Source organism: Cyprinodon variegatus, unplaced genomic scaffold (genome assembly GCF_000732505.1).
Source record: "Cyprinodon variegatus isolate N-32 unplaced genomic scaffold, C_variegatus-1.0 Scaffold19, whole genome shotgun sequence".
NCBI classification, from domain to species: Eukaryota; Metazoa; Chordata; class Actinopteri; order Cyprinodontiformes; family Cyprinodontidae; genus Cyprinodon; species Cyprinodon variegatus.
The window spans coordinates 337,902-355,460 of record NW_015150472.1 but is presented as its reverse complement, the minus strand read 5'-3'; the positions used below and the strand labels follow the sequence as shown (position 1 = coordinate 355,460).

Here is a 17,559-nt window from a genome sequence, read left to right as displayed (position 1 = left end):
AGCATAATGCTTTGATTTTTGACCTCTAAGCCCACTTCATCAAGAGACAGGGATCAGTTGCAACACTTTTTGCATGTTACTGTTATTTAGAGAGAAGCCACCTCCGTATGATTAACTATATGATGAACTTCCATCCATCTGTTAATATTTCAAAGCAAATTTTATACAAGGTACATTTTTTTACAATTTGGAACTATATGCAAAGGGTCAGGCATTTTGTTGCTAGAATTTCTTTTCCTAGCATATGCAATACAAACAGTAAATATAGTTTTTTACGTTTATGTTGAAACATAAGCATATGGAAAAGTATTACTTCTGAACAAATGTGTTATTTTGTCATGTTATTTCTGTTTTTTATTCTATAATTTCAAATACCAGCCTTTGCACACAACTGTCTGTTAACATCATTTTAATCATTACATCAGATGTTTAGAGCCAACAAGGACTCAGTACTCAGGGTAACCATTTTACAAAAGTACTTTTTTACTTAAGTAAAACAAAAGAGTTGTAGTGCTACTTTTTCTTGAAAAATGGAACAATATGTGAGCTTGATAACTTTAATTTTGTCCATTTTTAATGCATGCATTCATTATGAAAACCCAAGCTATCAGAAAACTGGACTTCTAGAACTATTTTGGAAAAACACAACAATCAATCAAAACTTTCATTATACAACATTATCTACTTAGGTATATGGGAACTAAATATTTGCATCAGAGGGGAAGTTGCAACAGCTCAAGAAAATAAAATAAAAAATACTTTCAAACCCTCCATTTTCTCCAATAAATCCTGGAGCAGCTCTAGGATTTGCTTGCTTCTCTCTAGAAAGGAGAGAATAGAATAGAATAAAATAGAAAATCCATTTATTGTCCCACAATGTGGAAATTCTGGCGTTTACAGCAGCAAAAAGATTATAGAAAAATGGTCACACAAATGTGGACTTACAAAAGTGTATAAAATAAACACAATAGTGAAGAGTTAAAAATAAACACATACAATACTGTACTGTAAAGTGTTTTAACAATATAAAACTGTGCACCTGGAGAATAAACAACCAATATACAGCTATGGACATGTTTACAGTAATGGATATTTGAAAATAGCAACATCTGAGATGTGCAAAATGGCAGTAGCATGTTATTTAACCGACTAAGACAGAAAATGTGCAAAATTAGCAATATAATGTGCAGCAGGAGAGTCTCTCTGGCACCCCCCTTCTTAAAAATCATCACCCTTATTAAATGACCATCCCCCCTATAGCATCCCCTCTGACATTTTATTACTGAATGTGTAAAATTTGTACTATATATTAACAGTAATGCAAATAATATTACCCTTTCAACATTCGGTGGGCTGTGGGCTTAAGTAGCCTATGCAAAATAAATAACATCAAAGAAGTGTCCTACCATGACTATGAAGCTGATCCCAGATGGAAATGAGTCCATAACTATGTAGGGGCAGTGACAGTCATGCCAGTCCAGGGACTGACTGCAGTTCTACTGTAAGATGCCTTGGTGAAGGTCAATGACCTGACATGAAACAACCAGACCATGCATATTGCTTTAGGTTAATAGACTATGTATGCTTCCAGAAAATAATAATAATCAAACATCCCCCTTCTTTTTTTTTTACCAGTTAGACTACTGTCTATACATGTTGCAAATAACTGATTTGTGTTTTTATTAATGTTAAAATGACTTAGATAATCTGAAAGTTTGACTAAATCTGAAATTATTTTTTGAAGATTTTAACTTCTTGCTGGAATTACTTTAAACATTATCCACTTTTTAGGACTGTTCCCAGCTTTAGGGACTTTCCTTTCAGTGATTGGGAGAAAAGCGGAGAACTGCTCTAAGAGGTGACATGAAAAAATAAAGGTTAAATAGTTTTCCACATTCAGCCTTTTTTTCTGTGGTAAACGGGGCAAAAAAAAAGAAACGCACCTGTCATGGAAAACCTAGAGGCGCTCCAACCTGAGAGTCGCAAACTTCTCCTTCATCTTCCGGGCGGATCAGGGCAGGGAGGAAAGGAAAGGAAAGGAGTAATTATGTAGAGGTGCGGTCAGGATACTGGTGGTTAAACGGTGAGTGAAGCTCGCAGCTGCAGGACTGTCTGACTGCTAATCTCATTATGTTGCATTTAAAGCCGTTTTTTTGGATTTCCTGTCGCCGTCTCCCTTAGCAACCAGAGCCCGCGCGGACAGCGGACTGATCTACTTTCACCAACAGGTGTGAGACATTATTTTACTAATGAAATTAACTTTACGGTTATGTTTGAACATTTTGTTGTGACCTCGTTGCTTTTCTGTTTTCTAAACTACTAGCTATCTTTTTAAAGAGTTATTTTTGTAACTCTAACCTAACGCTAACCGTGGGCTTCATAAACAGGTCATGGAGTTTTAGATGTTTATCCTAAACTTGCAGGGTTTTTAAAGGTTTAATCACTTCCATTTGTTTTTATTTGTGTTTATTTATATAAGCCGGTAGATGTATTGGCCTCACATTTACGACTTAGTAAATATCGATAAAGTTTATTAACATTATCGGTAATTTTTCAGTTTTAATCCGCAGTTCCTGAAAGCGTCACAAGTTGCTCTTCAGGCACTGTTTAACTGCTGGTATTTAAAGTATGAGGAACAAAGGCGTCTACCTTTTGGAAATGAAGACAAAATAAAAACTCGTTTCCTTTTATTTCATAAGAGTTTAATTGGAGCTGCTATTTTTTGTTAAGTTTAAACAAATAGTTTAGTTGGTGAACTCCACCCTGCTATCTGTGTTCTTAAAGGGTGGGAACCCACCATGATGGTCAGGTTCATGTTGTTTTAACCTTTTCTAGTCAAAACATTTAATCTAAAATAGAAGATGCCTGTTGGATCTTAATTTTTTTCCCCCCTTTTATTTATTTTAATCTCTGACCCCCTTTTCTGACCAAAGCCTGTCATGGGAAAATCAGTTTAGGGAAGATCAAAGATTATTGAGACTACTTGTATATTTTGAAAAGTTATGAAGTTATCTTCCATAACCATTTTTTCTGTTTTTTTTTAATAAAGAACTACTTCCTGCTGAGATAAATTACACAGGTTCTGTCAATCTTTCTTTTAAATACTGCAGAAACTAAGTTGTGTGTTTCTTTTCCTCAGGGTCTGTGTATTGATGCACCATCCATAGTCCATAAGGTCGAGCCAGTTCACCTGAGCTGACCCTTCTTGGTTAACAACACAATGCCGGAGGCTCCAGATATGATCAACCTGGGATTTCTGTCCGATTCGGAAAGGGAGCTAATCCTGGAAGTGCTACGACGGGATGAGGAGCTGAGGAGGGTGGAAGAGCAGCGAGTAAAGTGAGAAAAGAAATCAATGAAGATGGAAGTATTTATCAGTAAAGTTGCTGGTGTTAACTCAGTCTTTGCGTTGTAGAGAAAATATTCATTCAATTTTTTCACAATCCTCTTTTATAAGACAAAGCATTCTTTCAAATATGGAAAAAGTTTATTTCTATTTCCTTCCCAACAACACAAATTGGATGTGGAAGATTAACTGTGCATTTTGTTTTCCTGCTTATAAAAACACTTTTTTTTATTTCCGGGATGTAATGCTTTTTAAAACCCTGATAGTTCAGTTTATTCAAGGTGCACAATAAACCTTAGTTTCTGATATGCAGGAATTTGGATCCAAGCTGTTTATGTTTGTTTTTATTTGATCTCAGGAAGCTAAAGGCAGAGTTGTCAGAAGTCAGACGGAAAGGGGCAAAGCGTGGCAGTGGAAAGTACAGTGAGCGAAGCTGTGGCCGATGCCTGGAGCCTCTGAGTCGTCTAACCATTTTTCCCAACCAGTGTAAAATATGCAAGCACTATGTGTGCAAAAACTGCCAGACCTCCCTGCCCAGTGGATCCTGGCTCTGCAGTGTGTGTGCCAAAGAAACGTAAGATCTATTTTGTCCATGCTGTCCTTTATCCTTGCATTTTTGCATCCGTTACTGAATTTATTTAAAAAATAAATTAACCTTAATCCTGTCTGTTAGTTGGTATGAAAGAAAATCAGTAATAGGACCACCTTACATAGGTGTGCACTACAATGTCTGTAAATGTAATGTGAATTTAATGTTTAAAGTAGACGCCTGCGTGGAACGTCTGTCTGTAGAGAAAAATATGTATTGGAATGCAGTGTGGCTTGTGAAAACATGATAGCTACCCATTTATCATTGGCATCACTCAGCCACAGTGCAGGGAAAGTTAAACTGTAGAGCAACTACACAAAGACTAATATTAAGGTCCACTATGACCTAACTGGGTCAAATGAAAGTACAGTTTCAATATTTACTAACCATTAACCATGCCTGAAGGGGTGGGGGAGCCAATCATCCATCATCTGGGGTATTAATCTGTTTTGTAGTGTATTTATGTGTTTAAAAAAATAAAAAAAAGCTAAAACATTTAGGTTAACCTTTCTGTAATTTTCCAGATCTGTTATTTAAAGAAAGCAGCAGTTTGAGCTTAGAAACCAACTGCGGCTCTTGTTTAGTTCTGGGAACCTAAATAGTTCCTGCCTGATCCAGAATTGTGCTTCAGGCCAAGACCATCTCATGTATTCTTTTACAGGGTAGCCATGGCAGGGTGTGATAGGATGCTTAGGATGCTGGTACCACTTTTTTATTGATGTTTTTTTAAACAAATACCTGTCTGGAAATTATCGAAAACTACAGTTTTAAAACATCCAAGAATCCATTCGGCTTTCTGTGATCTTCAGCGATGGGTCTAACCTGATGCCATGCTGACTTGAAACTCATGTTAAACTTTAGGTCTGAGTTCATGAAGCTACCAAAGGGTTTTTCATATTATAAGTTTAGTTGAATGCTGACTTCATATCATGTTTGGGGACCGAAAAACTATTTAAATCCTTTCTAATCCTTTTTAATCGCAGCAAAAGTGATTTAAGGTTTATTGTTTATTCCTGCTGCCATGTATTCAATTATATGTTACTTTTTTTTTTCTCTACTTGCAGTGCAGCTGAACCTCTGTTAATCAATTCCTTTGTTAGAATCAGTACATCTAATGTTATGATAACCCAAAGTTTAAGCATGTATAAATGTTTATGTAATTAATTCCAGAGAGGTAAAGAAAAGGGCGGGTGATTGGTTCTACAATCAGAGAGTGAATCGATTCTCTATGAATCCTGGACACAATCTTGTGAGATTCTCCCTGAAAAAGAGACCAGCAGGTTAGTAATGCAGGAAGTAGACTCGTGCTACAATGTCGGTGACTGATCTTTTCATTTGTCTATACATTTATAGTTCAGGAGCGTGAAACGGTAGGAGAAAAGCTCCTGAAGTGTTCTGAAGTGTCAGTCCCTCCCAAACCAGTGCCACTGCCCAGACAGAGGAATCAGCCTATTAGCACAGAGTAAGTGTTCATTCTTTAAGTCTTTATTTTTTTTAAGGATTAGTGTAAGGCCTTTCAGTAGACACAGCAAAAAATATTTCACAATTATTTGTAACATTTTCATTGACAGTCGGTCAGGTGATAATTCAGGATCTATTGCATCAAGGAAATCTGTTGAACCAAAGGATAATGTTTCTACAAAGCCCTCCCACAGTGACACAGAGTCTGCAGAAAACATCAGTATCATTAGCAGTAAAACTGAGACTGAATCTGGCCGAGCCACGCCTGAGCAACCCAGGTAAATTCTCAATTTGACACAGTTTAGACCAGCCTATAAATGAAAAGTAAGAAGATGAAACTAAAACCTGAAATCTTATTACCTACATTCACTTCATACTGTTTTGCATACCTGAGAACATTGAGGTTTTATGATAAAATTCCGAAAGCATAAAAAGATTGAAGCTGTATTTCAAAGATAAATGGCAGAAGAGTATTGCTGCGCAGTGTGAAACCACAGGGAATCATATGTTACGGATAAAATATGTTAAATGGCGCTATATAAATAAACTAAATTGAATAATTAAAGGTAAAGAATGTAATGTCATGTCGATCTCATTGGTTCAACGGCAGCCTGTTTTCCATTTTCACAAGTAAGCTTTGAAGCTCTACAATGTCTAGGCAAGTCCAGAGCCCATGATTGTATTTATTCATTTTAAAGTTCACAAACTTCAAGGTTTGAAGTTAAGGGTAATTAGGAGGTGTAATTCTTATTGTTTTATGTGCTTAAAGAACATGATAAAATTCCAAATATTTGGAGTATTTCTTCCAATACATGTGTTTTCTTCTAGAGCTCACAGCTCCGTTCCCTCCAGCCCAGCAGCTTCTAGTGCCTCCAGTCTCACTGTCCCAGTCAAAGCAGTTGTTCACACTGAAAGCGGCAGCTCAAGCACCACCTCTGTAAAGACATTTCCTTTCCTCTTGTCTTAAGACTATTGTCTGTTTTCTTGTTTCTCTCCCTATAATAATCCCCTTTGTTTTTTGTCTGTGGAGGCTGCAGTCGTGACACCCTTCGATACAAGCTTAGAGTTGGAAGCTGAAAGACTCTTCAAGAAAAGCGTCAGACTACCCCCAAAACCTGCAGGTTTTTAATCTTACTTTTCTTTAGAGTAGATGTTGTTCATTTGGACATTTCTATTGAATGCTATCATATTTTATGACAGCGTGCTTATCAACACTTGACTTGCGTGATGGATATGCTGAATCATCGGCCTCAATGGGCAAGCGAAGCCGCTCAGTACCAGGATTAGATGCACAAGTAAGTAGTGTGCAGCTAATATAATATATAAGTGCTTTTTACGTCATCAGACAATCCTGGATCTATTCTTATATTAATTGTGATAAACAAAAGTTATGGTTCAGTCCTGATTACTGCCAGCTCTGTAGAGTCCTTAAATCTCTAAAATAATACTTTCTTTTTTAGCTTTTTTAAGGATCTAAAAGCACAAGTGGGTAAAAAAAGCTAAAGAAGAATTGCATATATCCTAGATTCTAGTAAGTTTAAGAGCAGATTTTAGAGATTGTGAAAAGGCTTTAATATTGTATTTTTGGACATTGAGGGTATGTTTCATGTGATGCTCCTGACGCTACATAATCTGCTCTTCTTCACAGCCACAGATACTTAGTCCAAACAGGTGTTCTTGGAGGTCATTGTTAAAGGTGTAGTGGAAGATGTTATTTTTCCGGGTGGATCATCTAAATAAGTGGTCCTCCTTATTGTCACTCATTCTGGTGATATTTTTACGTAAGGCCGTCCTACGTGCTCGTCCCCATTTAGCTATCTTTTTCTGTGCATGTGCACTTTCAGGCGTACATGTGCGGTGAGCTACAGTTTTAAAGTCATTGAAACTCACCTTTCTCACTGTGATTCTTTCAAAATGGCAGAGGGTCTACGAAGTGTATGAGAAGGGAAAAAAAGGCCTTAGAAGAGGAAAACAAGACCAGAATGTTTTTGGGAGATTCTTTCACGTGATGGCGTTCACTGAAACCAGAGTCTAGGCGCCTCACCGATGCCTCAGTTGCAAAGTTTCTACTTAACAGATAAGGTTTGGCATGCTATTTGAGTGATGCGAACAGTAACTTTTAAACAGAGTGCGCATGAGAAATGGACTCATGCATGCTTTTGCACACGTTCAGTAGGCGTTCCCTCTCAGGAGTGGGTACAGGGTTATATACTCTAATACAAATACTCTAATACTGTTTTCCATGAACCCTGAAAAGGAAAATGAATAATTTGTACTTTTATCACAGCCATATCTTGTGGGGTTCTCGCCGTTTTTGCTTTTAGGATCCCACGAAATTACTACTTTATTTCAGGTGCAGAAATCTGTACAATAATCAGTTATGTAGTGGATAGTGTGAGGATCGGCTGGTAGTGGTTTGATACGTCTTCTAAATAATATAAAGCAAAATTGAGGTTTCATGCACTCAAAGCTGATCATACAAGCTGCTTTTAAAATATTACTCTTAACTGTTCAGTAAATGAATGTTTTATGGCTACACAGGACGATGAAGAGGAGGATGAAGATATTGATCGTATTGTTAGCTTTCATAAACAGTCCATGGCTACGAGAACTTCAAGTCTGCAGAGTTCACAGGTATGAATGCTCTGATATTTTACTATGCAGCATGCAGACCAGCTGCTTGCTTTAATGATGTTGAGCAACATTAATATACATATGTAACCCCAGGATTTCCTGTTTCAAGTTATAAAGATTTGAACAGATAAAGAGAGTCGGACCATGCAAGTTTTATAACAAGGTCTTTTAAGAGCAAACAGCTAATGCTTAAATTTTTTAACTTGATTTGAATAAGAAATTTTTATTGACTTGATTAACTGTAAGATGATTATCTAAAAGTCAATGTTTTAAAAATAGATTTGGATTAAATGCAGGATTTATTAAAGATTTTTTACATCTGTGCAGAGCATGATGAGTATTTACAGTGAATCCGGAGACTTTGACAGGGTGGAGGTGAGCGGTGACATCGTTTTCTCTGTGAAATACGATGATCACACTCAGAACCTTCATGTGTTCATCAAGCAGTGCCATGGTCTGGCCTACGGCGACACGACACAGCGGCTTTCCAACCCGTGAGTTATAAACCTCTGCGTAACATCACAGAAAAAATAACTGCACAAATGATCCTAAAGTTGTTCAGCAGCAAAACTAATGGAGTCTTTGCACATTTGGGATGTGCACACAGCTCTTTGTAATGTTTCCAGAGCTTTGATCTGTTTAGATAAGGGGCTGTTCTGTTTACACAGGCTTATTCTTGCATCCCACTGGTGATTAGCTCAGCTTCACGGGAAATTGTATATCAGCAGTCTCCTCAGCAATGAGTCAGGAAATGCAGCAGATCAGCAGTTTCGTCCCGTATAAACATACTGTAAACCTCTTCTTTGCTTTTCTGTTTTTGTTTCAGTTATGTGAAATGTTACCTGCTCCCTGACAAATCACGCCAGAGCAAGAGAAAAACCAGCATCAAGAAGAACAACCTTAACCCAGTCTACAGTGAAACTATAAAGGTTAGCTATACCTTATAGTTTAAAGAGAAAAAGGAAAAAAAAACACTTCTGTGTTAGATTTCCAACTAATGACCGCACCCACAGTGACCTCGGATCTATATTTACATTGCAGATAAGTACAGCTATTGTCAAATATTGATTTTTGGTCCTGCTTACACTGGAAGCAGCTTTAACACAGAGCTGGTTACAGGGAAATTAGCTGAATATAGAAATAGTTGTTAAATTTACCTTAGTTTGGAATTTTAAGGGAAGTTTCTGAGAAGCTTGATTGAGGGTTCTTATCCATGGTTTATTATTACCCCTCCAACCAGAGGATCCTTGACAAATTAGCCTTTTCATTGGGTCTTCTCTGTCGTACTGCTAGTACTCCATCAGCCGTTCTCAGCTGGTCACCCGCTCCTTGCTGATATCTGTCTGGCATCATGGTCGCCTCAGCCGTAACGCCTTTCTGGGAGAGGTGGAGGTCCCTCTGGACTGCAGAGACCTGGACTCGGGACGTGAGGAACAGATGGCTCTAATGGGAAAGGTAGACTGAAGTATTGACTCTATCCAGGCAGTACATCTTGTTTTTGTTTGTGTTTTACATACACTGTTTATCTTTATAAAAGTATCATAGGCACCTGAATATATATATATATATATATATATATACATATATGTATATGTATGTATGTATGTATATGTATATGTAATTTTTTTATTTTTTTTTTACTAATTAAAATATTCTTAATATAATATATTCTTGATTTTAATCCCCCTTTGTTCACATTTGGGTTTACTCAGTCTTACTCCTTGGACATACGTCTGCTTTGGAAAAATATCCAATTACAAATACATCTTTATAGGTGTTATTATAGATTTCTGAATGGTGCTGAATTTCTCTCTCTCACTACGGTAAGATGTTCCCTAACCCCATCTTGTTTGTAAAAATGACTGACCCCTCATTCCACTCCGTCACAGACCTTTTCTAGTCATCGTGGTAATTCTACAGACTCTGCTGCCCTGCAGCAAGGCGGACAGCTCCCCTCCGTTGTCAATCAGACATACGTTTGAGTCAATTTTTGACGAATGACTGGGCAAAATGAGTCTTTCTCTAAAATCAGATGAGCCACACAGGAAGTAAGACATGGAGAAAGTAAAGCAGATCCGGAAAATTTCAAACTAAGAGGTGAAGCACAGACAGGTGCAGCACTTATCGAGTGAGGAGTCCTGGATGGCAACGTTTTGTGGTTGATGACTCCGCCATGCGTGTAGATTTTGGCTTCAGGCCTTCAATATATCTCAATAGGAGGTGATGCTGATCCTAAACCAGTGAGATTTATCAGTAACTGTGGTATTTTTTTTAATCAGCCTTCATTCAAATCCACTAAGAATTACTGTTATATAGTCAATTACTTTAATTATTAAACATTATTATTGTAGCCGATACCATTATAAACTTTCTAATTTTCTATGCGGACATAATTACTATTGTGTTTTTAAAGCCGTCTGTTCTAAGTTTGAACCAGACACTTTTAATAGATTACTGCTGTGCTGAAAGGATTAGGAAAAATGCCTAAATCTGAATGTTTCCTGATGGTTACCTGCATAAAGGTTGCTGCTTTTCTGGGAATGATATCTGCTACCTGTTCACACAGCTCGGTCATGAAATTCAGCACCACACAAAGCATAGCCATGCTGTTAATGCTCCACAGATTATCAGTGTTGGGTACAAAATATTCTCCTACGGGTTTGTATGCAGTAGGAGATCTTAGCAAAAGTACTATTTCCCACATTGGAAGTTTGTATTTGGTATAAAAGGATAACAAGCACATCTTCATAACATCCCACGTCTATAGAAGAATAAACTACATCAAGGAGGGATTCTACAGTATTGCACATCACAAAAAGAACTTTGCGAAAGGTGGAATACTTTTTTCAGTTTTTGATCCAGGATTCTCTAATGCTATCATTGTGCTGGACCACGCAGAGCACACCAAGGGGATTTTGTTAACAGGAAATGTTTCTCACTGGATCCCTACTAAAATTGCTCCATTTGATTAAGTTAAGAGACCAGAATGTTTTAACATTCAAAAAAAAAAAAAATCATATCTGCTTTTGATATTTGATGACTTTCATGAAGAGCCCCGGATTCAATTAATATTCTCCAACGCTGAGGGCAACACCACCAAACCACTAAGAGACTGAATGTTAAAACAATAGTTATCTTATGGCTGTCACTGTTAATTCTTCATTTGTAAAATATGACCAGTAACTGCTTGAATTGGTTAAGAGAAGTTGTTTGGAAATATGTATTTTAGGCATTTAGTCAATTCACTGTTGTCTGCTGAATCAATCTGTGATCAACCTCATAGATCTGTTGAAGAAAACTGCAGACCTTTGCTTAGATTTATAATTGGCTAAATGTAGCCACACCTGTGGGGCTTGACTTGGCTGTTGCGGAACAGATTAATTCAGTTTTTATAAAATAGGCTTCAGATCTAAAGAAACCCTTGAAAGTCCTCATAGTTCGGTCCTCAGGTCTCGGCCATTCCAGAATAAAACCGCTTAAATATAGCTAAAACTTGATCAGATTGAGTATTGCTGTTAAATCACTTAAAGCTGCATTTATTCCTAAATGTGTCTGACTTCTCTTCCACAGACGGGCTCTTCCATACAAGCTTCAGCCTTTGCTCAGTCCAGGGGAGAGCTGGTGATCTCACTAAAATATGTCATGCCTAAAAAGACAACGCCAGAGAAAGTCAAGGGTAAAGTATCAGAAACCTGCTTTCAGTTCCAGCTTGTTTCAGGACAATTTAAAATTCTCTGTTTTCTTTTTATTTATCTTAGGGAAAAAAGCTGCTCCTCAGGAAGGTGGAGAGTTGCATGTCTTAATTAAAGAAGCAAAGAACTTGATGGCTATGAAACCAGGAGGCATGTCGGACAGCTTTGTCAAAGGGTACGTAATACGTCCTAACAACTGTTTGGAAACAAGTAATTTCCTTTTACCAGACTTTGTATTTGTGGCTTTGCAGGTACTTGTTCCCAGCTAAAGCAAAGAACTTAAAGAGGAAGACTGCCATAGTGAAGAAGAACTTGAACCCCCAATATAACCACACGTTTGTTTATAAAGAGCTGAGCCTGGAGCAGCTGAGAGGGATGTGCCTGGAGCTCACTGTATGGGACAGAGAGGCCATGCTGAGCAATGAGTTCCTGGGAGGAGTCCGCCTTAGCTCAGGAAAAGGTATAAAAAAGGATATATACCTGCTGTCACTCTGAGAGGAATTCCTAGAACATTACCAGAATGATTTGATGGTATATAGCAAGAACTAATTAGTGTTTAAAGACTTTTAGCATAATGGTAACAGCAGGGAATGTTGGTCCTATTCTTTTTGCTTAGTTTACCTTAAAATCATCACTTCTGCAAAGCATCCCTCTTTTTTTTTTTGCTTGTGTAAAGCTGAAAGAAGCTTCCAGCATGGATCATAACAGCTCTGCTAATCTTTACTCTGCAGGCGCTGTGAAAATAGGAAAAGAGGAAGTGGAACTGGAGTCTGTTGGAGAGGAGATCAACATGTGGCAGAAGATGATGCAGTACCCAGACTCATGGGCAGAGGGCACTCTTCCACTGCGTTCCACAATGGGGAAAACCAAGAATAAATAAATAAATGAGGGCAGAACTGAGATACTGAAACTATGCAATATGATGAGAATTTCTGGCCTCTGAGACAAATCTATGGATTCATTTTCTAAGCCAAACTTATGACCAGAACCTCGTCTGTATCATTAGATAGTTGCAGTTTTAATCGATCGCTCATCGATTAAAAGTGGTTAAAGGTTAGCTCACTGACTCCTAACTGGATGTTACTGTTAAAAAAATGTACCAAAGCGTCACACTAAGTCACTTTTCAATCTCAGACTATATTTTATAACCATTTGAAATGAGACACGGAAGTGTTTCCATTTTTTTCCCACTTTATAATTATTAACAGATGAACACTATGAAGGAAAAGGATCATTATATGCCGGTATTATAGAAAATGTCAGGATCAAAACAGTTATATTAAATGTGCACCACTGTGCTTCAATACTCATTACTGATATATTTATAAAACTTGAATTAAAAGACTGTTTTAGTGTAATGTTTTGGTTTGAGTGTTATCAGTCACAATGACCTCAAGGTTACCTTGAATAATCTGTTGACTCAATAAAAGTGAAACCAAACATGTCCTTATCTCTCCAACTGTTGATTTCTCCCCTTCAGTGTAATGTTCTTAAAATTAAATGGAGGGCTGCCATTCTTCAACTTTTAGATCCTATGTCCTTTACACATGAATCTCACGGCTAACCTGGCTATGCAGACGTCTGCTAATGAGTTCATGTTTGAGTCAGTTGCGTTGAAGCAAGGATTCCTCCATTAGGTTTAACATTTCAGATTTCTTGCTAAAAAGTGAGAGTGGAAATGTCTGCTCATGTTAAGTAAAGAGAAGGTCCTGTCTTTCATTACCTTCAGCTGATTTTTATATAGAGAAAATAGTGCCAGCACTTAAGTCTTGTGTAATAAAACTGTTTAAACATGAGGAGCTCCCCTCCTTTTTTTTTCTCACTCTGAATCAGGTTGTTTGTCCTTTCTATATCTTGTCTCACTGATAGACAACGTTTCTATGGCAGCCAAAGTGCCCTAATAAATTAGTCACAGAAATCCTTGTGAAGCTCCAGCTTCTCCCGTTCCTCTTCCTCCAGCAGAAAACTGTCTATATAGGAGAAGAGCTCATCTGACGATACAGGGACGATGAAGCGCTCTCTGTCAACACCGAGCTTATCCAGCAGCACCATGCTGAAGTAGGATCGGGAAATCCTGAAGGCTTGCCTGTGTAGAGAAACGATACAAGCATTTAGAAAACAGGCCAGTTTTACCATATGAGAAATTAAGCTACATATTTTAGGCTAAAGTTAAATCTTGCAAACTGAATGCACCTTTTGGTACCCATTATTATGACTTTAAAAAGGTTCTCCTGATAAAAATCATCTAATTCAGACTGAATATAAATGAAAAGGCCCATTGGCTGTCATTAGACCTATTTTATGTGCATAGAACGGCTGCAAGAAGAAATGCATCACCCCTGCTACCAGGATAGCCGCAAAAATATTTAATAAATGCTTTTCAGTTTGATAAGAACAACATAGAACCTCTTAGCTGGGGTGGTACTAAGGTTTATGGTTTGCAATATTATAATTTAAAAACCTTCTCTAGATGTCTGAGGTTCATCTCCAGTAACATTCTGTTTATATAGGTTAAAAAGGAATATGTATTATTCAGCTCTGTGTATAGAAAACCAACCATTGCGTTCCACTTATCTTTGGAAATGTAAAGATTGTTTTAAATATAACTCTGCCTAGGGCATAAATAAAATACAGCTTTTTTTACTTTTAAGAATAAACATTTATTCCATTAGGAGTGCAGTATATTTTCTTCATTTTTAACAAAATTGGGGCCACAAATGAGTGACAATGGACAGCCCGGCAGAGACCAAGCTTCATTGTGGGTATAAAAGGTCCAGATAACCTTTAAAAGCATCCCAGGCACCCTCACTACATGCTCTGTAGGGATCCTAGTCATTATCCCACCCCAGAGTTGGCCTCCATACCAGATTCAAGAGATCCTTAGAGTTTTCTCTCCATGCCTTGATAATATCCCATACAGGCCAAAAGTCCTTCCTTTAAAATAGCTTGATATTCTAATTAATAAGAATTGTATCTGCTTTGTTTTTTCAACAAGTCTAATGACCTATAACCTCTTATTGATGATTCCTATTTAAAACACAATGTTATTCATTCATCTATGCAAATATTTGAAATCAGGTTATCTAATCACTTCCATGGCCACGTATGTATAAAATCAAGCACTTAGGCACACAGGCTGTATCTTTAAACGTTAGTAAAAGAATGGGTCACTTTCAGGAGCTCTGTGAAATTCAGTCTGTTTCTTTAATAGGGTGCCAAGTATCCCACTTCTAGATAATTCACTGCCAACCATTAGTGGTATCCTTATAAAGGGAAAGGGATTGACTGTAGGCCATGAAAACTTATGGAGTTACGTGACTGGCACGGTCTGCTGACGTCTGACGTTGCACTCAATGGTGTTACGTAATTTAGCGAGTCAACCTGGGTTTGGTGTTCCCACTGCATGCCGATCAGAGCCAAGGCGATTTTAATGTGAGTCGCTTGCCGAGTAGTTTGACCCGGGTAGACGTGTCTCAGTGAGCTGCTCCCACTGCCACTATAAGCCAATTGTTTCCAGATTGTAACAGGTTTTTTGGCCAATGGGTTTTTAGTAGTGTTGCACCAATACCGATACCAGTATCGGACGGGGCCCCGATACTGCCCGAAAATGGTGGTATCGGTATCGGCGAGTACCAACAAATAGGGCACCGATACCATTTTGAGAGCCATAAGTTTATTCAACTATTGTCACCCACTCCTGGTAGGCAATAAAAATTTCTACTGGATTCACTGTGCCGTCCATAAAAAAAAACAAACATGGATGACAGAGTGGCATGGAGAACTATCTTTAGGATGACTTGAGAGCACTGGGGAAACGTTCTAGTAAAAAAAATCTTAAATTAAGTGTATTTACCCGTAATTTGAGTAGGTAAATTAGATAGTTTGCCAATGGAATTAGTGTTTTTAATCTTAAAATACGATAATTAGATAATATGCACTTGAAATAAGACAATCCAATTGTGTTTTCTTATTTTAAGTCTAAATTGTCTTGTTTCATAGGCAAAATGTCTCCGTTACCTTATCTACATTTCCATTTTTTCCAGTGTGAAGAGTCAGGCCTTCTCATCTAACAGCAGTGTGTCACAAATACACTTATGGGCAACAATTCTCACAAACATGCTCCTACAACTTCTGGACATTTTAAGCAGTTACTGTAACAAACAGTGGACCAAGCTCACTTTGAACTGGTAATATAACATAGATTCAGGTGAGTGAATACTTTTGGCAATAAAATATTGGCTCTTTTATGACTCCTAACTTACAAAAACTCTTCCAGAATTCAGACCTCGGAGCTGTTGGATTCAAGAGAGGGTAATGACTGAATGCCGAGAGATTTTCCACTCTGGAAAAATTGAGAGGGGCTCCACTCTCATCTTACATAGTTGTTGGAAAGAAATCTGCGGATGTGTGTGTTTTAAGAAGAATTGGTGTTTGTATGTTTGGTTACTTTTTTTGCAAAATGAATGTTTTTAATAATCAGGAGAACAAAACATGTCTTTTAAAATGTTTCTTTGTAATGAAAAAGGAATTTTTAAAAGGGGTGAATAGAAAATGCTTATCAAATGTGATAAAAAAATGTCTCTAGATCCTTTTTTTTCTAATTTCATTTTTATTGACATTTTTTCTGACACAACGAACCACACACCAGTCTTACCTCAAACCCTCGATGACTTCAGGTTGCAGCAGGTTTTCTTTGATGCGCCCCGTCTCACGAGGCGGGGAGTCTAGGAGTTCGATCACTGTGACATGTCGAAGGTCCAATCCACAATCAGCTTTCTGGAAAAGAGGAGAACTGTACATTAAACTGCTATAAAACACTAGAAAGAACCATGAAGCCAAGCGATGTCTCCTCACTTGTATCATGACGTTCTGCAACTGGTAGTCCAGGTCGGATATGTTGGGCGCAGATATGATCAACACCCTCCTCCTTTCATAGAACTGATCCAGGAGAGCTGATGCTGTCTTCACGCTGAACTTAAACTCCATCGCTTTAAAATAAATGGTAAGTTACAACCTTCTGAACATACATACACTTTTCCTTTCACAAGTCTACCAACCAAAAAAGTTAAATTAGTAGAAAAAGAGAAAAAACTGAATTTTATAATCAAAAACATCATTATCCTTTCTAACTCGATTTTTTAAGAATTTAGCAAGACACCCCCACCTTTTACCTCTGTACATGGTGGTGTGTGGTTTGTGTGACTCAGGAGGCCTACTCACGGACACACTCAGCAGGGTCTCCGCTCCAGCTGCGGTTGAACTGGCAGACACGGCTAGACATCCCCCTGCGCTCATATCCTCCATCGCAGAGATATTCACAAGCTGCACCGTAGTTATTCCCATCAGAGGAGCAACTGAGGTAACCGTGCAGAGGCGGAGGTAGCACTGGACACCTCCTCACTGAGACACAGTGGGAACACGTCTGTCTCAGCTTCTGATGTCGTAGCTAAAGGCTCTTTATGAGTTAAGAAACTCCTCTGCTTCGCTGCTTACCCTCAACACGTACAATAAACTTGCAGGCAGCTCTGTTCCTGGCTTGATCGTACACCTTGTATCTGATGATATGGAGTCCCTCTTTAAATTCCGTGTCAGGCTGCTGGTCCACCAACACCACGCTGTGCGGCAGAAAGACGAAAAGCTCGGATATCTGTTTAAAAAGTCAAAAAGAAGCAGGCAATAGAAAATCCACTTACTTAAGGAATTTGTCTGCAGTGTCTGTGGCGACTGGGGGGTCCCAGCTCACTTTGGCTGTGAGCTTTCCTGGATCAGCCACCTTCAGTCTGGATGGGGGACACTTGATCTTTGGAGGATCAGTATCTGTTGTATATTATTGATAA

The 17,559-nt window shown here is 38.1% G+C and overlaps 2 protein-coding genes across 4 annotated transcripts in view; one reads left to right on the top strand and one right to left on the bottom strand.

Moving 5' to 3' along the window:
- Positions 1-1,976: 1,976 nt before the first annotated feature.
- On the top strand, positions 1,977-12,916 carry sytl4 (synaptotagmin like 4). Of its 3 annotated transcripts, XM_015388698.1 has the most exons (18): positions 1,977-2,083; positions 2,182-2,228; positions 3,140-3,339; positions 3,705-3,920; positions 5,106-5,215; positions 5,289-5,397; positions 5,507-5,674; positions 6,225-6,333; positions 6,427-6,517; positions 6,597-6,691; positions 7,938-8,030; positions 8,358-8,524; positions 8,857-8,959; positions 9,324-9,485; positions 11,601-11,706; positions 11,789-11,897; positions 11,974-12,182; positions 12,454-12,916. In XM_015388698.1, exons 3-18 carry the CDS (start codon positions 3,221-3,223, stop codon positions 12,600-12,602), a joined length of 2,115 nt encoding a protein of 704 aa, XP_015244184.1. In that variant the 5' UTR covers positions 1,977-2,083; positions 2,182-2,228; positions 3,140-3,220; the 3' UTR covers positions 12,603-12,916. The 3 variants fall into 3 exon arrangements, with proteins under 3 accessions (XP_015244184.1, XP_015244175.1, XP_015244192.1); XM_015388689.1 differs by lacking the exon at positions 1,977-2,083 and having other exon boundaries at positions 2,090-2,228; XM_015388706.1 differs by lacking the exons at positions 1,977-2,083; positions 5,507-5,674 and having other exon boundaries at positions 2,090-2,228.
- Positions 12,917-13,169: 253 nt separating this feature from the next.
- srpx2 (sushi-repeat containing protein, X-linked 2) overlaps positions 13,170-17,559 on the bottom strand; it is a 17,923-nt gene continuing 13,533 nt past the window's right edge. The window contains exons 5-10 of the mRNA XM_015388716.1: positions 17,416-17,539; positions 17,216-17,337; positions 16,943-17,122; positions 16,577-16,710; positions 16,377-16,498; positions 13,170-13,808 (exon numbers count right to left, since the gene is read on the bottom strand). Of these exons, the coding sequence (XP_015244202.1) occupies positions 13,628-13,808; positions 16,377-16,498; positions 16,577-16,710; positions 16,943-17,122; positions 17,216-17,337; positions 17,416-17,539 (863 nt within the window). The 3' untranslated portion in view covers positions 13,170-13,627. The remainder of the gene's footprint in view (positions 13,809-16,376; positions 16,499-16,576; positions 16,711-16,942; positions 17,123-17,215; positions 17,338-17,415; positions 17,540-17,559) is intronic.